Genomic DNA, 27,591 nt, shown 5'->3' with positions numbered 1-27,591 from the left:
TGTTTGTTTATTATAAAGTTCATGAATAAAAGGAAGGGCACTGGAATGTTACCTTGCTTAACTGTGGAAGATAAAGCACAGCATTGGAAACTCACAATGACGCATTAGAGAACATCTAAATTTATAGATCTGTTCTTTACAATTCAAAACTACACAAATACATATCCTTTTGTAACAGACTAAAAGAAAAAATGGTTACTTAAAGAAGGACTCACAATACTGGGTAGTTTTGGCATGTAATTGACACCAACTGCTTCAAATGCAAATTGACATTTCACAGTCTGAAACAACCATATAGCTCTATCAGGCAGACAAAAGGGTATTCACAGAGGCACATATTCAAGGTTAACATCCAGACGATGAGTCATATCCATTATTATCCAATTATTATTCCATACGGCCTCGTTTCAAATATTTCAACTATTACAAACTGCCACCTTTTAATAACTGTCCAAAATACATTTGGCCACACACAAACAGTTCAGTGAGAGACAAGTTGATGGTATTTGGGAACAAGAATTCAATTAAATGTCAATGGTCATGAAAACCTAAATGCTGCAACAGATGTGCACGCTGAAAAATATTTGGCTCTTAGCAGCAAAATGGAAAACACAAACTAAGAAAGAAAAGAGAGAATACAAGCATAATTCTTCATTTGGATTATATTTATAGTCAAACATATGTTCAAATGTAATATAACAGTGTCTGCATAATATAAAAATGTAATACTGCTTACAAAAAAAAAAAGAATTTGAAAATACAAAGATTCCCACATAGGAGTTGCTTAAAATAAAACCATGACAATGCACCTTGTCTGCACTTTCGCAGTCTTTCCTTCCGCACATCTGAAATGGCAGCTTTGCACCTGGGGATAACATATACAAGTTCTTACTTAGTGTTCATTCTGATTTTACAACAACCAACATTTACAGGAAGAAAGATTCTACTGATGACGACTAAAACTCCAAAATAGCTGTTGTGGTTTGAAGTTCATTTATTTTGTGTATCTTCGTGCCTCTCAGTGTAGGTTAAAGATTGCAGTTTATATACTATGAATATTGAGCTTGCTGTGTTGCGTGAAGTGATTCAGAGAACAGGCAAAACTAAATCACCAGAAAGTGAATCTCACTTAAAATAAACTGGGAATCAATTTTTAATGAGATAGACGTTGTACAATAGCAGACTGCTCACAACATGACATCCAGATAATATCCAAATGATCTCCCAACTGAAAGGATGGTTGCAGCTGGATGTATGGCTGTATTGCAGTCACTATATTTTTGATGATCAAAAAAGGGTGTATCAGTTTGACAATGTTGCTACCCGGGTTACCTTAAGCTGATCCATCTTGGCCTGAAATGTATGTTTTTGCTATAACCTCATTAAATTACATCGCCCCATTATAACAGGGATTAAAGCAAAAAAAAAATCTGACTGAAAAAAAAAAAATCGGCACTCACTTTGGGTCGTGGCTGCATAACACCTCGATATTTGAACTTCACATGGTCCATTATCACTTACTAGTTCAAAGCTAGGGCATAAAACCAATATTTTTTGCAAGACTTCACCATTCTTGTTAATAGGCTATAAATGACCAAACGATTTACTGAAATCCAGGGGCATTTAACCAAAAAATTGGGGGCACTTTTAGAAACTTGTGAAATAACATTTAACCTTTGTTCAAAATAATAAACACACTTATTTAGGCTTACAGTATATGAACTATTGTCATCAAATGGCAATAATAAGACTATTAGGCATTAGTCTACAGATTCAAAGTGTTTTCTTTGGTTTTTGTTTCAAAAAAATCTAACAGACAACGTAAATTAGACATTTCTTTGTGGTTATTAGTTGTTATAGTAATAACAACTAATACAATCTTATGAAAGGTAACAACTTTTAACAATATTTTCTTTTTTCTTTTTTTATAATAATAATACATTATATTTATGGATTTTTGTGTTACCTTTAATCATGTACCTACCATAGTAGGCCTACAGGAAATACAGATTAGACTAGTGCAAGCCTTTATAGCCAACGCACTATCAGAGATAGCTAACGTTAGCTAACTAACATTAAACTAGCTTAACCAACTAAATCATTTGTAAAAGTATAATTACTAGTTAAATCATTCACCGTAGGCAATGCGTGTTGCTTGGCGCTTGGTGACGAAATGCCGTGTATTTCTGAATGTTTTCGCTCCCCTTGATGGAGTCAGCAGAAGAATTTGCCTGTGCTGGATTGACAGCGATTTGGGCAACTCGTTATCCACAAGTCCAACATGCCTTGAAAACAAAACCGGGTCTTTTTCTCTTCGTCGTCGTCATCCTCCACCCCAAGCTAATCTAGCTTTCATTTTTGACAGTCGCTGGGTGTGTGAATTTTATCTTTTAGAACCTGATGGTGACAGAGACTGCGCTGATCCTAATTTCTCCTCACTCTTGCAGTCACAGGAAGCGCTCCAAACATTTTTTGTCTTCACGCAACTGACCGGGTCATATAGGCTACGATGTTTTTGACACGTTCATTAAATTATTATTATTCCAGAAAATTATGGGGGCATTGTTTGTTTGCCCCTCTCCTAGTAATTTTAGGGGCAAAATAATATTTCTTAGGGGAAGTTTTGCCCTTTGCCCTCGAGTATTTCCGACACTGATTGCAAATCATATCAGTGTTACAAACACCCCCCCCCCCTCCTCCCTATTTTTTTTTCTCTTTGGATCGGCATCGATCTTATTTTTGGCCCTCTGCGAGCAGAGTTGACGGAAATCCGTCATAGCGACGGAAAACCTTAATCCATGCATTAAAATCATTTGCTTAACCTCATTTGGCCATATCAAAGGAGCCACAGGTTTGGACATGTTCCACACAGTTTGACCATCTGAACTTGTCCAAACACTTTTTTAGTTTTTTTTGTTTCCAAGTATGTTATGCTCATGATTTCTAAAGTGAAAACCTGATTTATTTATTTTAATAGAAAAATCTTTATTGGAGTATCAGTTTAGTTAGTGAATCCAATACAAATTAATCATTTTATGAAATAAACCTGGGCACACTGTGAAGGTTTGCTGATGGGTTGTGTTTGTCCAAATACTTTTTGGGCCACTGTGTGTAGTAAGGACATAGGTTATTTTACTTTAACATAAAGTTCATAGGATAATTTAGCATGCAGCAAAGTGTAGCCCCTGTCAGTCTAACCAGCCCCAGGGGATTACTATATCTGAATTCATGCCAGATCAGCACTGATGTGTTAGTACGTACCTTTAACTGGTCAAGTCCTTCACGCATGCAGGCCATCTCCATCTCCATCCCCCTGCTTCTGCATCTGCGCCTGCATCTTAGCGATCATGTCCTGCATGCGTCGGAGCTACAGGGGGTAGAAGAAGGATTTGCAAATAAATGTTACCTTTTCTGTGGGCTGGAACAATGATGAACTAGCTATATAAAGACCACTGAATATCTGATACTGGAATCTTCCAAATCGATCCTTACGCTTACAAGTCAGTTGCTTGAGCACATATCCAATTCATTTCCACATATAGATGTGTTACAATTCAGATATGAAGATATCTGGTCAATGCACTTTTGTTCTGGCATGACTCATATCAGACCTATGCTTGGTCAGGTTCATATTCTCTACTACTAAGCTCCTTACCTCAGCCTCCTTCTCCTGCAGGATGATATCTTTGTCCATTTCCTCTGGTTCCGGGCCCCTACTGAAACAAAAGCCACAGTCAAGAGGGCAGTGCTCAGATGGCCAAGGGCAGAGCTGTATTCAGAAATGATTCTGTTCATAATAATCATATATAGTTATTATGATCCAGCAGTACACATGGGAAAGGATCTTAAAATGAGGAGAATACAGTGAACACTATAGTGGGTGGGTGATCTTATTATCTAACAGGATATCCTAAATTACAAAGTGCCCTGCTGACAAGGCCCAACATGGCTTGACAGATGATCAAGAAGAAGGGGAAAAAAAAAAGTATTTATTTTAAGTAAATTGGGTGGCCCAAGTAATATTGTCTGGGGGAAATTAACTATGCTAAATATGATTATTAAATTAATTATTAAATGCTGCTTTAACAAGGATATGGTTTACATTATCAGAATACATTTTAAAAATAGTAAAAAAAAAAAAAAAAAACAATCTTCCACCTACATCAAGTATGGAGCTAGCTTAAGTAGAACTTAACTTACAATTTTCTCTTCCAACAATCAATTTCACTAACAGCTAACTAAACCCAAATGTTGTTAATCAGATATTGAAAAATGAAAGGTTACAAAGCCTAGCCAATAACAAAACCTGCATGTAAATAATGTATGTTAGAAAAACAACTACCGAAAAATATTACAGGCATCAAAAGCCATTATGGGCGATTTCTTTAACATTAAGAAAAATGCAATTATATGGGATGGTATTCCTTGAAAGATGAGATTTTTTTTTTTTAAGACAGCAAATATTATTCCCTTTCCTTCCAGAGCTGATAAGGGATTGTCCATTAATTATTCTTCCTGAGAGATGACAAAATACTTCTTTGTATTGACCACCCAGTCCTAGAGCATTGAATAGAGTTATAAAATGGAGTTACAAACATCGACAGCAATGTCTAAGGTTGTAATGTTTCATGAGCTCAGCAACATTTAGCAAAAGCAAGAGCAAGTAAGCAAGTTAAAGACAGGAAGGAGGAAGCTGTGCATTTAGTTGTGTGCAGAAAGAACAAGCTAAGGAGGAAAAGAAAAGACTTCTCAGGACCTCAGCAGTACCTTCCCCCTAAATGACTGGCATAGAAGCAGACATGTTTTCATGTTTGACTATCTAATGAATTATTTCTACACTGATTAGACAATGGACCTCATTCTCCAATGTAGTTAAGAAAAAGTGTTGGTCTTACGAAGACACTTAAGAAAACGTTCCATAATGAGGTCCATTGTTCTTTGTGGTGGACTTTTTATGTTTTCCGCTGCTGTAAAGCTGTATTAAAAGCCTTTGACTTCAGGAGACTCCGTCTGCCGGCCCTGTTCCAGTAATTTTGGTACAAGTAGTGCAGGTAAGCATAGTCTTCTAATTGGTATTGCTATTTTCACACCAAGCACTATAGAACTGTGTTGCCAATTATTTATGCCATGTATGGCTGGCATATGTAATATTTCTTGAAAATGTACTTGCAAGTTTTTAAATTGGAGCAAATTTTTAAGTACATGGTTTGGCAAATATTTGGTGCTGTTGGCAAGGTTTGTCCTTGTTGTTTGGCGCTGATCTTTGTTTTGTAAATGGAGATTGGGGAAGGCACAGAAAGGCATGCAGACAGAGCAGAGCAGTACGTACACAGGCGAGAGAGGAAGAACATAACCATGGGAAGACAACCTGCCACCACGCTTCAGACGTTCAGAGCGGAAGTTCTCATAGTGCAGGTCCTGAGTCACCTCCTGGAGATCCTGCATGTGAGTGCTAAGGGGAGAGAATGTACAGCTTCATCAGTAGAGAACATATATAGTGTGTGTGTGTGTGTGTGTGTGTGTGCGTGTGGTGGGGGGGGGGTGGTGGCCACAAGAACACAAGATAGGCTGAAAGCCAAGATTGCATGATTTCAAGACTTGATTTTTTTTTTTTTTTTTTTTTTTTTTTACAAGTATGCCACACAGATCATCATAATAAAGCGCACTCTTACATGAGCATGGTGCGCAGCTTGAGGAAGTCATTATGCTCCGGGTTCTCCACCTCCACCACACCCCAGGGGTACAACCGTCCGCGCACTTTCTTTCCTTTGGCCTCAATCTGCTGGTTGGACCCCACCACAGCGAAAGGAATGCTGGCCTAGAGAGCAAATGATTCAGCTGGTCATTTACATTCAACTTCAAATAGTTAGCCAGTAGATCATTCTTTAATGGTAGGGACATTTAAACGGATTTGTAATGACATACTGTAGCACGAATTTGTAATACAATGCTCCTCAAAGGTACTGTACATTATATACATTCTGATTCTTATACATGCTGATGGCTCGGTACACATGTGAACCGCAGATTAATTACTAAGTTTAACCATAATACGGTTTTACTGCTGCTACTATTACTTTTAAAAGTAATAATTCTTCAAATCTCGATGAGGAGTTGCAGTGAATAAATACATGAACGAGGTATGTTAAAAGCAGTTGGCAGTGAGTCATAGCTAGACATGAAACTAGACAAAGGCAGGTGTACCTTTAGAATTCTGGTCTGTTCTTTGAAGTCCTCATCTTCATCAGATTCCGCATCAGGCAGGTGGTAGATTTTGATGCCATGTTCATCAATCTCATCAAGAATCTGTCAAAAAGAGGAAGTGAGTGATTGTGAAACGGGCCAAGAGTCTACACTATTGTGTTAGCTGACGTCTTTCATCTCCCCTCACGTTCTAGGTTACGGGTCATTATAATTATATCTATTTATCTGATGTATGACCTACACGTTGAATTCACAAAAGAATGCCATCAAGTCAGTTTGTTTTATGAGCATTGATAATTATGGTAGACACCACACTTTGTGTTCAACTTAATTGATCTGCTGTTGTGTTGAATAGTTGATACCTAACCAACCAGGTGAGATCACCAACATTTTATTGGTGCTGTTGGCAGGATAGTACCCACATTATGTTGGGGGCCCTTATGAGGAGAGTTGATATGATATGTATGCACAATATGTATGTATTTGGTGCCCGTCCATAAGGTAAGGTACCAACATTATTCTGGTACCCGTGTAAGGCTGGCACCCATTGTACCTACACAAGTCAGCACAGACCTGCGTATTGTAGATAAAGCTTAGCTTCATGTCTTTTCGATGAAGTTACACCTTTGGATTTACTGACAGTGGTGAATCTTTTCTGAAGCAAGGCGCTACTCATGGCACTGTCATGTCACGAAAACAGAATGTTCAAGTATTCTTCAGACGTGCCTTAAATTAACTATGTACCGGTTTTCAAAATCAAATAAATGTTGTCATCTAAAAATAAAAGCATCACTGACACACTTGCTGTGGTTCTAGTGTTAAATAGGTCATTGGTGTTGAGCCTGACGGCTGTATGAAATGGAGATGTAGAATGTAAGCAGTTTGATAGCCTAAGGAGACAGTTAGGACCCAAACACAAGTATTCAGGTAAGGTAACGGCATGTAGGCTACAAACGTATTTTTTTAATGTGCAATAGGACTTGTCCGGAGGGTGGGGGGGGGGGGGGGGATTGCTGCCTTTCGCCTTAATACAAGGTGTATTACCAATGCTACACTATATTCGTTCCTGGTTACAAATACAAAAATGAAACGAAAAACGCTGGTGTAAATTAGTACACCAAGACCAATCTCTCTCCATCGACCTCTCATCTACTTAAATATATTGACCATTATAGACAGTAATGGTGAAGTTGGTGAGGTTGTGAGGGAAGCCATACCCAATACTAACAGAAATCACAGTAGGAAAATGGATGTGAAATGTGTGAACTCTTTACCCTCCGCTTCAGCCTCTCTCTCTCTCTCAGGGTGAGGGTATCAGCCTTGGCGATCACTGGCACCACGTTCACTTTATTGTGGATGGCCTTCATGAACTGAACATCAAGAGGCTTCAGCCTGAGAAAGAAAGGATGCACAATTTAATCAAGGGGTTTAAGCCTGGAAACAAGGCTTTTTCAATGAGCCAAAAGAACATGTATATATATAATGTGTGTGTGTGTGTGTGTGTCTGAGTGTGTACCCAATGTGCCAATACACAGTGTGTGTATATATATAAAAATGTGTGTGTGTGTGTGTTAGTGTGTACCCAATGTGCCAATATAACGTGTCTGTGCGTGCGTGTTCATGCGCGTGTGTCGTGCGTACCCATGTCCCAAAGGCGAGATGAAGTAGAAGCAGCAGTGGACGCGGTTGTCAACAATGTGTCTGCGGTTAAGGCCACTTTCATCATGCAGGTAACGCTCAAACTGGTCATCAATGTAGGAAATAATGGTACTGAAACTACAAAAACATGTAAGGCATTAGGTCATCCTATTCACTAGTTTACAGTCAGCAAATATCAGCAGTGGAGAGCAGAACTATCAACAGTTATCTGTACTAGGTACTTTAAGGTTCTTGCCCTTTTTAGAGGACAACATATGGTCAAATGACCAGAATATAATAGGACATTTAGGGGAATTTCTTTTCAGAAAGTAGGATTTGTTGGAAACTATTCATAAGTCATTACAAAAGAATCTTGCCACACAAGGAGATAAAATGAGAAATTTGAATTTAAGACTGGGGATATTTTAATTCAGTGTTAAATATTTCGTTAGATGTTCAAACGCTGCAAAAACTGGATGACTTCAAGATACAACTGATGGGATGGTCAATTGACAAATCACAAATCCTGCTTCCCCTTAACTCGGAAAACCTTTCGTCAGTTACTCCGGCCATCTCTCTTGAGATTGAGACTACATTTAAACAGACTATATATAGACTACATTTAAATAGAGTATATATAGACAAAATTTTAGCTTCTACTGTTACCCTTAGCTGCCACTGATGGATTTAATCCTTGACAATCACAGAGTAACTTGCGATACAATACATTGCTTAAGATAATAATGGCATAATGATGCAGTGATTCTGTGTTTTTCCATACATTCCAAGACAACCATAATGGTTAGCTAAATACATTACTTTACTGCCTGGAGCGGGAAAATGTGTTTTCAATATTTGGCGTCAAGATAACAATAACATTTTGTAAGCAGACATATCGCAAAATATATTACTGTGTCAATTTTGCCCCCCAGCCCTAGTTCCCATACAAGCTTTGCATACAATTGGGACAAGTTAGCCAAAGACTGGAACACCTGGGCCCTGTTCGGCGTACGACTGAAGCTAAGATAATTAATTTAGCTCGCAACTGGAGATTAACTAGCTCGCTAAATGAGAACAGGCCAAACCGGTCTGGCGACGGGCGCTAATTTATTTTAACCTCAAGTTAATTTATCTCGTCAGCTAAATTGCGCGTGCACGTCTTGCTTCAAAAGGCAAGAAAGGTCGATCCCCAAAACCATGATTTTTTTGAAAGGTATAATGGTCTAAACTCAAAGAAAAAGACTATTTTTTTTCTCCGATAACGCAGGATATGATCATGAACGCGTTATGAAGAATTCAAGACCATAATCATGTCAAAATTCAACACTCCCGTGGCTACCACAGCAATAAAAGAAACTGTCTATAAGAGGTATAATGCGTGACATCTTCTCCCTATACGATATGGTACTATGGTGCAGCGGGTTAAGCGTCTGGCTTGCATGCTATAGACCACTGGTTCGACTCCCCTCACCCTCGTAAGAATTGTAGTTTTAAATCGCTTTGAATAAAACCGTCTGCTAAATTACTAAATGTGAATGTATTAATAAGAGATTCAATACATTTAAGCAATGAAAAGAAATTGTGTCTATTTCTCTCTTCTTATCATGCACCCACCTCCACCACCATTCACTACCGCACAAACACTAGACACGTTTCCAAAACTAAACGTTTGCAATGATGTAAGTTAGAGTAGGTAAAACAACTTTAGCCAATATCTATTTGGGTTATGTGCTCAAATTTCCTGGGATCAAAGAAAACGTTAGTATTCATGTGCAAACTAAAAATCACGTCTCAGGCAGCCTGAGACGTGATTTTTAGTTTGCACATGAATACTAACGTTTACATGAAAGTTATTTCGGGTTTATCAACTGTATGTCTCAACTGTACTATCTACCACTGTCATATAATTATGAGTGCTTTGTTCTCCGCATCGCCGACATTACAAAAATGAAGGCTACCACTGGCAAGAAAGTGATGACATTCAATGTTTGACGGTGGTGTAGCCTATGCAATAAATGACTCGAGAAGGTCTTCTAAATTAATTATTCCTTGTCGGGTGGATCGGTAGCGCTCATACAAGAACTCATCATTATGGAAAAATGGATCTTCTTGGCGATCGCAAAGAACTCTTCCTACGCTAATCAAACTGACTCCTTGTCAATGGGATCCCTCCTTTTGGCGTGGGTATGGCAAGTTTAGCCAGCTAAACTTTGCTTAGCCTGCCCTGGAGCAGGCTAAGGCTAAGCGATTAATTACCATGGAAATTGAGCAAAAGTTGCTTCGCCGAATCCGCTAAAGTGGTGTTGTCTTTTTTTAGCCTGGAGTTTAGCTCGCTAAACCGCTTAGCGAGTGACGCCGAATAGTACCCAGTCTTTTCAATTAGCCAACTTATTTTATTGACCACCAGTGTTGACAACAGGAACTTTTACAAATACTTTTCACCATCTTAATACTTCTACCATTTGTAGGTCCTTAGTCGTAGTTTCATAGTGTCATTTTAGGTCCTGCTACAGGCTAGGTACATATGGGTATAGAACCCTTTCTAGTCTTCTGTGATTTAATGAAGCCCATCACAAAAGTGCTGTGAACAAACAAACTTAGAACACAAAAATGTACTCTACCAGTCTTGGCTGTTTATGGCGTCTCCGTAGCCAGGTGTGTCCACTACAGTTAGACGGAGCTTCACGCCGCGCTCCTCAATCTCAACCGTGGAGGCTTCGATCTGCACCGTGCGCTCAATCTTTTCTAAAAACATAACAGCACGCAAAAGAATAAAAATGTTAGATGCAATGAACAACTCCTTTTTAGATAGGACATATATTTATAGACTGAAACACAGAGGGTTGAGTGGGTTGGAGAGGATTTAAAACAGGTGTGTGGGTTGGACAGGTTGCCAGGATTTAAAACCTCAATATTTATATTACATATTTCAAAATAAAACATTAAAAAACACTAAGACACAAAGGAATATGGACAGTTCTAAAAGCATCCCAATGACCTCACCTGCCGCTCCAGGAATGATCCTCTCAGGGTAGAGATCAGTGAGGAACAGACTGTTGATCAAGGTTGATTTCCCAAGGCCAGACTCCCCTAAGGATAGCAACACTCATGTGGTCACAATAGCCAGACACATCAACAAACTTTAAGCTTCAGATGAAGACCCTGATGTGATAAACAGACTCCTAAAACATGTCCAACAGATATGATATTTTACCTCAAGTATGTTACTTGAGGCATTTCTCTGACAGTGAAAAAGTGTACTATTACTCTGAAGGACAAGTACAAATGTCGATGTCAAGCTCGGATATATTAGCATAACAATACTGACAAATTCACTGAAATGTCAAACTAAAACAATGAATAATTTCATATATCCTGTGTGAACGTGTTAGACACATTACGCTTAGTGTTTCATTTGTGCTGTTAAAATTTCAGTTTATATATAATCTAGGGTTGTGGCATTTTTCCTGGGTGTTTTGTTCGGAATAAGCCATCTGAGATCCATAGATTGTGTGGCAGAGAACATGCATGAGCTGCACTGGCATAAGGACAACACCATTCTACATAAAGATGTGGTCGGAAAAGAAGCCTACTTACCAACAACCATAAGGGTAAACTCAAAGCCCTTTTTCACTGATTTTCGATGGACTTGGTTGGGCAGATTCGCAAACCCAACATATCCAGGTGTCTCTGGATTGGTAAACTGCCCTTGCTGTGAATGGGACAAACCCTCCTTTAACACAAATGTTCTTAATGAAATTTCCGCACACACAAGTACATTTGTAATTTGAAATACAAACACCTTAATTGATGAAAATTGCCATTTTATTAACTTCAGAATGACATGTACACATAACGTGTTACGGTCCAGTTAAAAACAAAAATATATAATTGCAAAAAAAGGCCTTTGAAAATCTTTAAGAACCTTACCTTAAGTTTATCCACCTGAGACATTGTCAGCACCACCCTGTTAAAGAAACACCAAAACATGTCAACAACATCGTAACAAAAAGGCCAGTTAGCATGTGTTTACAAGATTTCAGCTTTTTAGGTAATTGACTTGCTAGAGTTGGACCAAAACCCAATAATGATGCTTTAAAAGTTATGGTTATTCAAAGCACATTCCAAATTATTATAAAAAGTAGAATCTTATTAAAAATAAATAACACTGATGATGATCATCATATTACATTTTCCGTCCAACCCCTGCAGTGATTCACACTAAATGTAATGAGAAACGGCCTCTGGAGTTCATTTTACTGTCGATTTTTTTGTCGATGTCTGCAATGGCTAAACAATAGAGGCTACCATGTAAGCTAACTTAATGTAACCATAGTTCGTAGTAGTAGGTTACCATCTTTAGTCATCTGACATCAAAATATAAAGTTAGCGTTATTTTTTTCATGTCTTGGCCAGGTACTGCAATTGACATCATAAGAAGTTCATTGTAATTAAGCCCAGGGTTTTAAATACTTAAAGCCAACATGCCATTGCTCTTTTTTGTAAAGTTAATATTTGTTTAATTTCTTTGTTACTTAAAGGCTACATGCAACTGTTGTTAATTGTATAATGTTCAAATGTTTTTAATAAAAGGAGTGTATGTTGAAGTACATGGAATTTATTGTTTTATTTTTGTTTCTTACTGTGGCTCGAATTGGCTATCAAGAATTCTGGAATTTCACTGGTAGTGTCATCGATTGTTTCTTGTGACATCTCTACAGTGACATCTCTACTGTGAAATCCCTACTGTGACATCCCTACTGTGGGTAACAAATAATTAAGTCCAATAAAAATGTCCCTCCCTTAACAGTTTGTTATTTTAAACAACTATTGTAGTGGAACATGTAACAGAATTACTGAAACTCTCTCACACACACACACACACAGAAAGGATTTTAGTTTTTTTTACAGAGACAGCATGGTACCTGTCAATCACCGAAATTCAAAATCATGACCCGAAAACATCATGAACGTAGAAGTATTTAGTAATGTATCATTTTAAAAGTTCCAGTTTTGTCAAAATGACATTCATACAAGCTCTGCAAACGGCTGTGCAATTAATTTAATTTGAACTACGATTATGGCTTCTAATGGTTATAAAAAACAACGTTATTGAGATAAAACATTCCATTTGGCAATGATGCTCTCGTTTGGCTGATGTTATAAAGCTAGCACACTCATTTCCTTAAGCGGTGCACTTTCGCCCCTCCAAAATAGCTGCCTAATTTACAGTGCAAATAGCTAACGCCACCCAGAACTTAAGCAAGGGAGTAACCGACATTTTAAGACTAGTGCTGTAGTTGGAATTTTGTAATAGAAATATTGATGTACAGCCATGTTCCAAGACCCAAAGATCTTTTTCTCGGTTATAGTGCATATCTTACCAGTTTAAAGTCTACCATAAAAAGTAAATTACAGCATTAGCATCTCATCTGATTGGCCAGCCTTCAACATGTTTAGTATGAAATATTGCATGAAAACATGCATAGGCCTAACCTATAACCTAAACCAGCAGATTGTTTTAAGTGGCAGTGCATCATTACTCAGTGAACTTATCTTTTCAACTGAATATGAAAAACACTCAATATATTAAAATTAAGTAAAGAGGATGTACATGTCAGTAAATAGACTCAGTAAAATGATAATCCTACGACTACTAATAGTGTAAACAAATACATTCTATTAAATAAAAGCACTGAGGGTGCAGCAACATAGGCTCATGTCTGCACAAACTACCACCACGCCGCTGAAATAGATCCTGTGAGAAACACTAAATGAGTAACTGTGTGGAATTATTGTGATCTTGATATTGACCAAAACAATCATGATTATGATTTTGGCCATGAGCCAAGCAGCCCTAACTCTGCTCAAAGGATGTGGTTTTGAACGTCGAGAGGCTTCGTTTTTTTTGTGTTTGTTATAGAGGGGGTTGATGCAGACTTCCTTTCCCAGACAAAATGGTGACAATCAACGTGTCTAGCGATGCATCACTTTCAAAACCACACACAATTTTACACATTTCAAGATGCCTCAGATTTAAATATTATCCAACTGATCTACCCTCCTTTTGAAAATGTCTTGGATAGACATATGGAAAATCCCCTAAAAAGAATGCTCAGATGCAAGTCCCCTGAAGAAATAGAGTTAAACCTTAATTCAGGCTTTCATTTTTATCACACAATACAAATTGTTCATCTAAAAGCATCCGCACAATTCAGCTTGGCTTTAGTCTCAGAGGGCTAACTTCTCAAAAACCTGAAAACTCTTATTACGTGCAAACTCCTTCAGTGTAATCCCACCTCATTCACAGCAATGGGTGTGATCAGTATGCCTTTTTATTTAACAGAGACTACTTTTTGTTTTTGGACTGAAATGAACACGATTAATTTTAGATGACGGACACTGAGCACATCAATTTCACCAACACGTGGCAGGGAATTTTGAAGTATTTGGGATTTCTCTGTATGTCTTGTGATGTGTGCGGACTGATTCGCTGTAATTGGATGCATGCCAGAGCAAAGCTTCAGAATATACCGTTTTTCTAGAATCACCTTGTACAATTAGGCTAAAATTTATAATACGAACAATGCTAACAGGGAACATCACAACAAACGTAATATAAACAGAAACATTAGCAATTGTTACATAAACATCATACTTGGTATGCACCGTCACAATGCAAAGAAAAATATTGGCTGTCACTGGCTATCCAAACTGTACAAAGTACTTATTTCCTGCTGTCTATCTAAAATGTTCCTACGTGGGTAACCGACAAAAAGACTACGAACACTGGCAAAATGTTTAATTCACTCAGGCATATAGGTGTAGGCCAATGTTACTAAGTAATCTTCTTATAATATAGCCAATATGTTTGGTGTAACTTAAATGCAATATTATTGCATTGTTTGGCTGACGTTATCATAGCATGGTTTTGTTAGATGACGTTAACTAACCATACCTCTCCAGCTAAAGTCTAACAAGGTGGCACGCATATCATGGTGATCTCTACAAGCAAGTTCTCGTTAAATACTGGCTGTCACACAAATTGGCATTACATTACACTCGATTTAACATGATCTGGTGGATAACGACCAGCTAGGAAGCTAGATGACGTATACGCAGCATTCACGTTCACCAACTAGCCAGATAGCTATTTGCAGTCCATTTCGCTCTCGAATCTTACGTTTAACGTCAGCTCTTGGCAGTCCAAAATCAGGCCACTTCCTCAGCTATATGTAGCTACTGTTAGCTTGTTATCTGCCCATTTCCACTCCAGTTCAAAATGTGTATTAGCAGAGCAAACATGTCTATCCTTAATGTTACTTAACGTTACCTAAGTTATAACTTGTTCACACGAAACGTTAGCTAGACACCGTCTAATAATTACAACCTTAGCTGGAGGATTAACCGCCGTTAATCATACTTGCTTCATACAATAAACATATCCTAATTTCCTTAGTCAAGCTTCTAGAAGTTCGATACCGAAATAATGGCGTTACTATCCTAGGAAGTTAACTACTTAAAACCACCATTAAACGTTAACTGGATATAGCAACACATTTAGTTGGGTAGTTAGCTAGCTAATATGCTAACTTACCATATGTCGATATCTCAATTGTTGTTTAAAAAGAACCTTCAACACACTCGGCAACTCGGATATCAGAACTACCATTTCGGCGTTTAAGTTTCAGATAACTGGATTCAACATTAGTTTAAGTACTTAAACCACTTACCGTCTAGATATCTGAGGCTAAAAGAGTGATCTCAACTTCCCAGAGGCAGTGCCGATGAGCAACTTACATTCTTTGAATTCCAGTACTTCCGGGATTTGTTACGGTCCTAGAGGGCGCTCGCGAGTTTGGGGTGTGGGAGTGACCGTCGTCATTTTGTATGCGGGGGATTAGCATTTTGTGTAAAAAAAAATATATACCCTATTAGAACTAGACGTAACGCAAAGCGTTACAAAATATGACCGCCGAACTGTTCAGTAGGTTTTGGCAACTACCATGTCAGCCAGAGATACCTTGTCTGGGAATTCCCTGCCCCTTCACTGCATTGCATTTGCTCAGTTAGTCTGGCCAACTATCATCAGCGATCCACTTCACTCACGTAATTGGACACGCCTTTAACCAATCAGACCAACGATACTATACAACGATACAACGATCGGTAATAAAGCAAACACATATTTTTTCTGTATGAATTGTTCCAGGGCAAGTTTCTGTTCTGTTTTCAAAGAAAACTTGCCTTATCGAAGTTTTGCGGTGCTTCGGCGGCCACCATGTCCAATGTTTAAAAACTCTCCGTGCAGTAGAATTTGTAACGTAGCCGTGGTAAGTTTAAATCCGCCAATGGCGCGCCAGGTAGCCAAAAGCCAGTTTGTGATTGGCTCCAAGGATTGTGGAAATCTTGAAATGAACGGGTATCCATACTTGGCCAGACCCAGTTCTGAGGCAAAATCAATTTGGCCGGAAGAAGTGGGGCGGGACTTCCCAGACTAAGAGATACCTGCAATTACCTCATGTTTGTTTTTTCATTTTTTTAACTAGGTGGCGCTATACATAAAATGAGTGGTTATGGGATGGGTTGACATGGCCCCTAAAGACAAACATACAAAAAACATGTGGCCCGCCGCCCTCTTTAATTAAGTTCTCGGGATATTCGAAGAAAACTGTGTCAGGCCACCTACAGGCCAATTGGTGTACAGTCACATAAAAAAAAACAAATTATTGTATGGCCCCCCATGGACGGAATTGCACGAAACTTGGCATGCATTCAGAGGGTCTCATAATGATCCACCACTTTCAATTTCGTACACTTTCGACAATATATGCATAAGTTATAAGTGACTGGAGTTGCAAGAGTGCATTGTTTGAGGGTCTGCCACGCCCACACCCTTCAAACTTTGTAAAAGATTCTCATAACTTTTAATTCCCCATTGCTGAAGAGTAACCTGACCACGTTTGAAGGAATTGACCTATCGCTAAGCTCTACCTTTCGAATGCAGACGGGCCAATGGCAGTTTAGTAACAGCTGCACTCGGACATCGTGAGTTTACAGCTCCATAGGATAGCATTAGAGACCGTGATTTTTCGGTTGTTTTATGAGGTTTGTGGTAATGTAGGTTCAACAAAAATGGCCAAACGACGTGCATGGGGTAGATACAACACTGATACGAGGTATCATGAGAGGATAGGCAATGGGGTGTATTGTATCTCATTTCCTAAACGAAAACAAGACCGGCCCAAATATCTCCGGTGGATTAAGCTGTGTGGCAGACCACACAATGAACGCTACGCTCATTAGCTTTCTGCCATACTCTTGTTAGGTTGGAATTTTCCTTTGCTAAAGCAATCAACTAAGCCTACATGATAAAAGACATACTCATTATTCACAGTACCTGCTTACTTTCACCACTGATGTTATGCTAGGCTTAGGCAAGTTATCTCTGGTTCAAACTAGCTAACGTTAACGATTCACGTGCTGCGCTAGCGTAGCTTTGTCAGTTTTGTTAAAAATCGGCCATTCTATTAAACAAACGATATGCACAAGTATACATACGTTTAATAATGGATTAACATGACAACGTGAACGAAACACACGCATGTCGGTAATTAACAAGGATACAATAACAAGCAAGACAGTTAGGACCATATGGTTAGGACACTGTCCTGTCAGGGGCAGGTTAATGCTAGTTAATAAACGTAGGTCTCAGCTCTCGGTGCCTTCCAGATTAGTTAAATTAACTGAATGTGAATTCATTGTATCTTTCCCATGCGGTGCATGAACAATGCTGGTATTGGATGTATTTATCTGCAATTGCGATGACCGTGAGTTGAGGCTTCTCCCCCTTGCATTGAGCTCTGTAAATTCTCGCCTCAAATTTAAGCTTGTTATTGTATATATACATTGTATACATATCCCTCCATTGCATAATTAAGTCCCTTTTGAAGGCTTCTAGACGATTCAGGTCCTTTTGTCTCCAAAAGTTGTCTAGAGCCTCTTGGGATATAGTTTTGACACTGATGGCTGCCATTGTAAACTTTAGTCAGCTCTGATAACGTGTCCGAGTTAGCAACAGTAACAATGGGGGGCGGGGCTTAGCGATAGGTCAATTACCATTAAATATGTGGGAGGAGTTCAATCACATGCGAGGTGTGGAACAAAGAGAAGTTTCCAACCACCAACAGGTGGCGCTATAGGTGATATCAGTCAGGCATATGTACACGTTCGGGCCGGATCCAGCGTCCACCCTAAGACATTTTCTCTGGATCAAACAATGTACGCAAGAGTTATAAGAGACTTTGTGTTTTGTGGCAAGCACTGGCAAGTTGACAAAGTTTGAGGGTCTGCCACGCCCACACCTTCCGACTAATTAGAAAATCTATAACTTTTAGTCGCCCATGGCTGAAGAGTAACCTGACCACATTTCAAGGCGTTACCATTAAATCTGTCGGAGGAGTTCGATCAGATGCGAGGTGTGCAAACGCCATCAAAACGCATCTTCCACTCAAAATGGCCAACTTCCTGTGGACCTGCCACCATGTCGTCAAGAGACTTTTTGGTGCGTCCAAGCATGATGAAGACGTGTACCGAATTCCGTCAAGCTACGCCAAAATAACCCCAATGCGCAGGGTTTTTTGCAATGTTCTAGGGGGCGCTACAGAGCCATTTTGCTCCATCCATGGACAAAAACTCTACCGAAGATGGAAGGTTACAGGCTTGATGTCCCTTGCAAATTTGGTAATTTTTCGAGCACTTTGACATATATGCGATTAAAACACCTAATTTTTGCTTTTTAATTTTTAATTAGGTGGCGCTATACATGTAATGACTGGTTATGGTATGGGTTGACATGGCCCCTTAACACAAACATACAAGAACAATTTGGCCCTCCTAGGCCCTACATTTCTCGGGATATTCGAGAAAAAAAACTGTGTCACGCCACCTACAGGCCAGTTGGTGTATAACCATATAAATCAATTTATTGCATGCCCCCCCCCGTGAACGGAATTCCACGAAACTTAACGTGCAATCACAAGGTGTCATAATGATCCCACACCTGCAGTTCTGACCTTGTCAACTTACAATTAACATTTTTTGGAACACTCCATTTATGCTTTTTCATTTGTAACTAGGTGGCGCTATACATGAAATAAGTGGTAGCGGAATGGTTGACATGGCCTCTTAAGACCAACATACGAAAAAAATGTGGTCCTCCTAGGCCCTACGGTTTTCGACTTATTCACAGAAAACTGAATCGCCCCACCCTCTTTAAAAGGGGTCCAGTCCGACAGGGGTGCAACGGATCAAAACGAAAATCAATGGTTCCATGCTTATCTAGTGGGGCTACATGCCCTCAAAATTTCGTGCACCCCGGTGTTTCAGTGTCCCGGGAATCGTTGATAGAAAATCAGCAAACAGAAAAAAAGGAAAAAAAAACTGACTAAACCTATATGACCTGTCGCGCGGCAGTCATAATTAATGGGGTTTTGGGACATCGACAAAATAACGCCGGTGGTAACCGCTCGAGAGACCCCGCATTCGATTCCGTTCAATGAAATGCACGTGTGTGCCGTCTCTGTATAGACCCACTATATCTCTAAAACACGAGATAGGTAATCGATGTGTTTAGTTAAAATGAGTTCGTTCATGAGTTATGTTCATCCGATTCTCATTAAATCTTGTATACATCATCAAAAGACCATGACAGAAAAAAAAAAAAATCCCCATTCCGTTTCCAAGTTGTAGCCTATGTTAGTCAATATTTAAGGCGTGGCCCATAATGACTCTTCAGCCAATATATTGTGATGTACAGGTCCAAATTTGTACATTTGGGTATATAACAAAAACACAATTTATGTTTTAGTTATAGGTTCTGCCGTGGAATTAGTCATCAGATCAGTCATCACTGCAGAAGTGTGATGTAGAGACCATATTGGCATAGGTTATGATGACTTTGGAGCCCTACACCAGCAGTATTTTCACAATGGCTCAAGATAATCAGTTAAAATAGCTAAAATAACTGAGTCTATATTAGTCCTGAAGTGAGTGGCCAGAGAGGGTTTTCTGCCTGAGGTATAAGGAGATTCTATGCAGGGCATGGATTCTTTAAAACAAGCAGATCACCAGTTGAAACCAGTTTTTTTTTTACTGGCTGTCAATGGACAATCATATTTCAGCAATCCATATTTGCTAATGTGAATGGAAACGCACGCTTGGAAATGGAGATTTGTCAGCACTATTGCAGACCAATAATTAAGTCTTAATGGGTTATGTATACTCTGAAACATTTACATGTGTGCAACACAGATACTTACGTGCACATTTGTGTTTCTAATATATAGCCTACTGATCTCGCTTGACATGTCTGTCACCCCAAGAATTCATCGTTACCTCTGCAGTGATAGACTGGATTTTTTTAATCAGTTGAAATGAGCTTGTAATTTTATACCACAGGAATGGAGGCAGCAAGTAAGCAGGTAGATGGTGTTCAATCAGGATGCAATTTTTATTTACAATGATGCGCATCGAGGGAGAGGCGAGTTCACAGGAAAGAGGAAAGCGTTACCAGCATCCCCCTTCTCTGACTAGACAGAGAACCAGCCTGACTTTAAGTATTCTATCAATTGACAGGAGAGGGGTGTTAATCACAGAGCTCAGATTACGTGGATTAACCTGGGTCCAGCTCTGATATGTATACCAACTGACGCAGGATGTGCACTCAGGCGTTAAAGCGACCATATGGCCTTAGAGACATAGAGTTCCTAAACATCCCAATCACTGAGAACACAGAGAGACAGATCCCTTACTTCTAGTGATGTGTCGTTCGTGAACGATTCGTTCATTTTTAACGAGTCCTCTCAAAAAAAGATTCGTTCTTTTTCTCGTTCATGACCGCGCATCGGGACAACTGGGACTGTTGCATTGGCTAAGCCAAGGAAACAGAAATGATTTGTTGAATGCAGGTCACGTAAAAATGATCCAAAGACCCGTATCCGAGAGACCCAGTCGGAAAAAGAACGAATCATTTCTGTTTCCTCTAGTTGACTGTACTGAGCCTATGCAGGTCACGTGGAAAAGGATCCAACGATCCATATCCAGCAGATGAACGAATCATAGATCCAAAGACACGGTTGTCAAAAGAACGAATCATTGAACGAAAGACCGATATCCGGCAAAAGAACGAATCATTGAACGAAATACCCATATCCGGCAGATGAACGAATCATAGATCCAAAGACACGGTTGTCAAAAGAACAAATCATTGAACGAAAGACACGTTTGGCAAAAGAACGAAACATTGAACGAAAGACTGATATCCGGCAAAAGAACGAATCATTGAACGATAGACCGATATCCGGCAGATGAACGAAACGTTGATCCAAAGACGGTCGGGAGGTGAACGATTAGGTCATCTGCCGGATACAAGCATTTGGATCATTTTTCACATGATCTGCATAGGCTCAGCATGGGAAGCTAGAGAAAAATGTTTCGTTCATTTTGACTGGGTCTTCGGATACGGGGCTCTGGATATTTTTTCACGTAACCTGCATAGGCTCAGAAGAGGAAACAGAAAGGACTTATTAACCTCGTTAACTTTCGAGTGTCTATGTTTAGTAAGACGTGAATGATATTCGTTCACAAGAAATAATTACAGGTTTAGTTATTTTAACTTTTTAAAACTTTACTTACAGTTCAGTGCAGCGTAATTGTTTGCCATGATAATTAAATGCGTATGTGATAATAAATGACCATTTCATCCAAACTTTCATAATATATTATTTGAATGCAGGAATTAGTATCTGCTGGTTTACATGTAATAACCTCCATGAAAATATGATACGTGTTTGTAGTGGACGTATTTACGCCAGTAAATTGGCTATAAAATTTAAAAATGTTGAGTAGCACCCCCCCCCCCCCCCCCCTTGAAATGAACGAATGACTCGAAAAAAGATTCGTTCATTTTACTGAACGAGATTCAAAGATTCGAGTCGGTAAAATGATCCGAACTTCCCATCACTACTTACTTCTACTCTAAACATATAGGCATTTGACTAAAATGATAAGACATTAACATATATGAATCATATACAGTACCTGTACCTGTCTGTCTGGAATCTCTCTCAAGCTTCAAATGTGAGTTTTAGATCTAAAAAACTGAGGTCCTATACCCTGATGACCTCAAATCTGGCCCTGAAATATTTGGTAGGGTGTTCGTTGTTGCTAAATCAGAATTCCATGAAATCTACAGCTGATACATACACCATGTTACACTTTAACAGATTAATATTGACTGAAAGTAAACGTTTTTTTTTTTCAACATTTCAGCAGTTTGTTTTGGAGGAAGGTGACACATACAGCTAAAAACAACAGGTAATGTATAGATTTAGGGTTTGGGTTTGAAAGAAATCTGCATGTAACATTTTGACACCTCCTCCTCAAGTTTCCCTGAGTGATAGCTGGGAACAGTCAGCTCTCAGCCTGCTGCGCACTGATTTGGTTTCAATAATCTCAATAATCGGATCTCATTTCAATAATTTGTAGTGTAATGAAACAACTAGTTAGTGAATAAGTCAGATGCTGCAATCAGAATGGACATTTTTATCTTGTGGCAATCCACAATTATATTAATTGATTTGACATAATAGATGATGCACAGGCAGTCATGGAGCTGAATTGTTTTTCCGAATAGTAATGAGCATTTTAAGGTAGAAGACATATCTGTATATTTATAGGAAAAATCTCTATGCGGGACATATCACGTATGCATTGTCTGATATATACGAACCTCAACACATAAGATCTTTGTGACATTCTATGGACTATCCCCAAATTTCGTACTATAACTAAAACAGTTTGTTTTCAGTAGGAAATGTTCAGACAAAGTTTTAATTTGGTACAGTGGTTCATAGTGACATTTTCTTACTGTTCACAAAATATTGCATGTATAATTCAACCAATGTGGCTGCCAGTAGCCAATTAATATTCAGCAGTTTGTCAATTCCACAGTGAACAGCATGAAAATTGGGATGTGCGTTTATGACATCATAAAGAAGAAGTATACATTGTACGAAGTGTAACTCAGAGCCAATAAAATGGCGCCACAGCAAAGACATCTACATTGTAGCCTGCATCTCAGGATTTCCTCGACTAGGTCCAAAATTCCTTTTTCCAATGCATCAGTTTGAATAACAAACTTTGCAGGCGTCATAAAGACAGTACATGCAATACTGTAAAGTGGTCTTTCAGCAAATGTCTTTGTTTTATTTAGAAATGTTTACATTGCATTTACATTGGAGCCTTGACAATTCAACAGTTTGTATGGGTGAATTCAGCAGGTAAAATCAAGGATGGTTTGTGGTGCTGCTGGGGATTAGCTCCATGACATGCCGCAGGTCCCCAGTTCTAATCCCAACATAATCTTGATTTTCTGAACAACAGCTGAAGGGCAACCCGCTCAGCTGCTTCATTGAAATTATCATAGCCAGCTTTTGTTATTTTAGGAAATGTCATGCCAAAAGAAAGTTGTGTAAATCTAGGATCTAGGATAACTGCATGAGACTTTCCATGTTTTACACCTCTAACAGAGGTTTGCACTCCATGGCCTCACATTAGATAGACTACAGTTGGGTGGGCGTACATGACACCCGTTACGTTGTTTTTATGGAAGACTGTGTGTAAATGAAAATGTGTTATCTATCCCATGTTGTTTTTACCTGATACGTTAAATGGATTGGTATGTGACAGAGGGAGAGAAAGAGAGACCCATTCAGGCTTTACCGGGCTGAGTTAATGTGCATATTACCAACTGTCGGGAAATTACAGTAATGCATAGTTATAGAATAAGAAATGCATATGATTATTCTGAAATCCAAATTGTCCTTCTAATGTGTATGTTCATGCAAGACAGAGGCTCAGTGGAATATAGCAGACTGCGACATCTGAGACAAACATGATTGGCCATCTTGAACAGTCTTTTTCAGACCCTGTTCTCATTATTTTATACAATTGAAAATGCACATATCACTTTTTATGCACTACACTACTATCAGGAGAGTACGACAGTTGCTTTAGTTTAGGTGCATCACATTCTTTGAAGTAGGTGAGCATGGTTCTTATTAGGTTCCAGTGATTCACAAATTTAGTTGTTGCAGACGCATCATTTAAAAAAAAAAAAAAAAACCCTAATTCTTAGTGAATTTGCAATGCAGCTGTATTTATCACTCTTGGTTCAGTTTTCCAATACGCACTGGTGATTTATTATTATCTACTCCCCTACTATTTACCTTCATATAACAAAAGTTCAGACTGGTCACTACTGCACACTGGTTGTATTTTACTAGGGGAATCTTGATAACAGCATCTCTGCTGGCATCGGTTGTTACACCATGACAAAAAAGCGGAGCTTTGCTCAACTACATGGCAGAGAGGCTACTGTATACATGAACAATGGCTGTAGTTTCTTGCCTGGTATAAACTGCAACGATGGCAAATGCAACACCACCTTCCACGGCCACATCTCTGTACAAAACAGTGATTTTCTTTTGTCAATCACACCAAGCACACGTTGAACTAACATACAACATACTTTGTTCTACCTGAATATAGAAACCGAAACCTTACCAACACTCCAAAGAGAGAGACCTTAGCAGTGTTCTACCAAATTGCTGTATTGTTGTGACTTGTCCTTGTTATTTGTTAATGCCAACTTGTTTATCACATCGTTTGAGTCAGCCTGAGAGTTGCCCTCCATCCAGACAACAGTAGCTACTGTAGTCGCATTCTCACATGTAGTATTTCTAGGATGTTTTTTTAGGGTCCTGTAAAATATGATGAAATGCTGCACTGAATCCTTTTAATTTCTCTTTCATTTGGCTTGTTCACTGTAGTTTTTCCGCTGACCTTAACGATTTGTGCTTGGTTACTTTCTGAAAATCTGTGCATGGATATTTATTTGTGGAGTAGCATTCATACCTAGGGAGGATATATTTAGTTAATAATTCAGCTGAGGAAGGGATATAAAGACCAGTTTCATGTCAGAAAGTACAGTAGATACACATTAAAGCAGCACTCAAGAACTTTGCTCCAAAACTAACAAGGCTAGCCTACTTGTTATGGATTTCAAAAGTAGTTGATTCATGTGTGATTGTACTTTGTGATTATATTAGTGTGGTCATCAAGCTTGATTTTAAAGATTTAATGACATTTTGCAGGAGAGGAGGTAGGAAGCTTGGTACACACATACAGCCGCGGAAAAAATTAAGAGACCACTTCAAAATTATCAGTTTCTCTGGTTTTACTATTTATTGGTATGTGTTAAAGTAAAATGTACATTTTAATTTTATTCTATAACCTACTGGCAACATTCCTACCAAATTTCAAATAAAAATATTGTCATTTAGATCATTTATTTGCAGAAAAATGACAATTGGTCAAAATAGCAAAAAAGATGCAGTGTCTTCAGATCTCGAATAATGCAAAGAAAACAAGCTCATATTCATTTTTAAACTACACAATACTAATGCTTTAACTTAGGAAGAGTTCAGAAATCAATATTTGGTGGAATAACCTTGATTTAAAACAACTTTCATGTGTCTTGGCATGCTCTCCACCAGTCTTTCACATTGCCGTTGGGTGACTTTATGCTACTCCTGGCGCAAGAATTCAAGCAGCTCGGCTTCTTTTCATGGCTTGTGACCATCCATCTTCCTCTTGATCACATTTCAGAGTTTTTTTTATGGGATTCAGGTCTCGAAATTGGGCTGGCCATGACAGGGTCCTGATCTGGTGATACTCCATCCACACCTTTACTGGCCTGGCTGTGTGGCATGGAGCATTGCCCTGCTGGAAAAAACACTTGTCAGAGTTGGGGAACATTGTCAGAGCAAAAGGAAGCAAGTTTTTCTTCCGGGACAACGTTGTACTTTGCCTGGCTGAGGTTTGTAAAAGACCATAAGGATTGAACCAAAGCCGACTTGAGGGCCTCCTAGTTCGTCTTCTCTGATGAGTCCAATTTCACAGTAGGTGCAAGACTCTGTGGCTTGTAGGCCTCTCCAGGTCTCCGTCTAACCATCAGACGACCATGTGTTGGGCAAAGCTGAAAATTGGACTCATCAGAGAAGACAAACTAGGAGACCCTCCAGTCGGCTTTGGTTCAATCCTTATGGTCTTTTACAAACCTCAGCCAGGCAAAGTACAACGTTGTCCCGGAAGAAAAACTTGCTTCCTTTTGCTCTGACAATGTTCCCCAACTCTGAGAAGTGTTTTTTCCAGCAGGGCAATGCTCCATGCCACACAGCCAGGCCAGTAAAGGTGTGGATGGAGTATCCCAACGGCAATGTGAAAGACTGGTGGAGAGCATGCCAAGACACATGAAAGTTGTGATTTTAAATCAAGGTTATTCCACCAAATATTGATTTCTGAACTCTTCCTAAGTTAAAGCATTAGTATTGTGTAGTTTAAAAATGAATATGAGCTTGTTTTCTTTGCATTATTCGAGATCTGAAGACACTGCATCTTTTTTGCTATTTTGACCAATTGTCATTTTTCTGCAAATAAATGATCTAAATGACAATATTTTTATTTGAAATTTGGTAGGAATGTTGCCAGTAGGTTATAGAATAAAACTAAAATGTACATTTTACTTTAACACATACCAATAAATAGTAAAACCAGAGAAACTGATAATTTTGAAGTGGTCTCTTAATTTTTTCCGCGGCTGTATGTTTGTTTCACAGCTATAACTCATCCCTTTATTTTTTTTTTAATTATACATGCCTTCATTTAGCTGAAATATAAAAGGTATTTGTTGTCCTTCAGACCAATGCATGTTAAGATCTCTATCAGATTGAATCTCTCCTAGCCCATAAGTGTAACTTGCAGTAGGGCTTACCTCATTAGACTAAAAGCTTGAGAAGGAGGCAGTGTGCAAAACGTTGTGTGTATTGACTCAGAAGAGAAGAATGAGGCCCTCTTTAATCACAGCATCAAGCTTGTGTTTGCAAAATGATAACAGTTGTGAGTGTGTGTGCATTTGGCGAGTATGTGATACGGAGTCGGTGTGCTCAGAACTCCACTGAGCTCAACGCAAGTGTTCTTTGAGTCATCCTGTTTGAGTTCCTGCATGTACATGCAACAGCCTTTTGTAGTGGATTGAGCTGTGAAAATAAACTATAAATCTATACAGGTCTTTTATACACAGTGGAAGGCTCACAATTAAATCACGATCTTACGCTCACTGAGCTGGAATCAAACTGGAATCTATGCAATTGCCAGTCTGTCAATTTACCTCTTGAAAGTGCCACACCTTAAAATGTCTGTGACCTGAAAACTGACTTGAACTTGTAGTGTTAGGTTATGCATCTGCACAATGTGGTGCATGACTACCTCGGCCAAAGAGGTTGTGTTTTCGGTTTGGTTTGTTTGTCTGGCAGCAGGATTATGCAAAAACAAACAGGCTGATTTTCATGAAACTTGATGAAGGAGTGTGGTATGGGCCAAATAAGAACATGTTGAAATTTGGAGCGGTTCCGCATCAAGAGGGGATTTTTCTCTTTATTTAACATGGCTAGATAGGGCATATTGGCCTTGGCGGGAGTCTGTGCTCTCCAAGAGCCTTTCTAGTCTTTATCTGTGCTTCCTTTAGTCACCTTGGAAAAGTTGACTGGCTCAAATGTCGTTACATATTTCACCCACTGGTCAGAAACCAAATGTCTTTGTGTTTGCATAGCCACGGTTGATTCAATT

General features: G+C 39.0%; 1 protein-coding gene across 4 annotated transcripts; it reads right to left on the bottom strand.

The window, feature by feature from the left end:
• On the bottom strand, positions 1-15,642 carry septin2 (septin 2). Of its 4 annotated transcripts, none has more exons than XM_080855900.1 (13): positions 15,576-15,642; positions 11,773-11,809; positions 11,440-11,554; positions 10,846-10,932; positions 10,464-10,587; positions 7,846-7,980; positions 7,479-7,596; positions 6,205-6,306; positions 5,673-5,818; positions 5,330-5,452; positions 3,656-3,716; positions 3,262-3,367; positions 1-865 (listed from the first exon to the last, which is right to left on the bottom strand). In XM_080855900.1, the coding sequence occupies exons 2-12, from the start codon at positions 11,794-11,796 to the stop codon at positions 3,281-3,283; spliced, it is 1,122 nt and encodes a 373-aa protein (XP_080712026.1). In that variant the 5' UTR covers positions 11,797-11,809; positions 15,576-15,642; the 3' UTR covers positions 1-865; positions 3,262-3,280. The 4 variants fall into 4 exon arrangements, with proteins under 4 accessions (XP_080712026.1, XP_080712025.1, XP_080712027.1 ...); XM_080855899.1 differs by having other exon boundaries at positions 11,440-11,575; positions 15,576-15,640; XM_080855901.1 differs by having other exon boundaries at positions 5,369-5,452; positions 11,440-11,575; positions 15,576-15,640.
• Positions 15,643-27,591: the final 11,949 nt, after the last annotated feature.

Source organism: Sprattus sprattus (assembly GCF_963457725.1).
Source record: "Sprattus sprattus genome assembly, chromosome: 18".
Taxonomy (NCBI): Eukaryota; Metazoa; Chordata; class Actinopteri; order Clupeiformes; family Clupeidae; genus Sprattus; species Sprattus sprattus.
The sequence above is the reverse complement of the archived record's forward strand: the minus strand, read 5'-3'. Positions and strand labels throughout refer to the sequence as shown.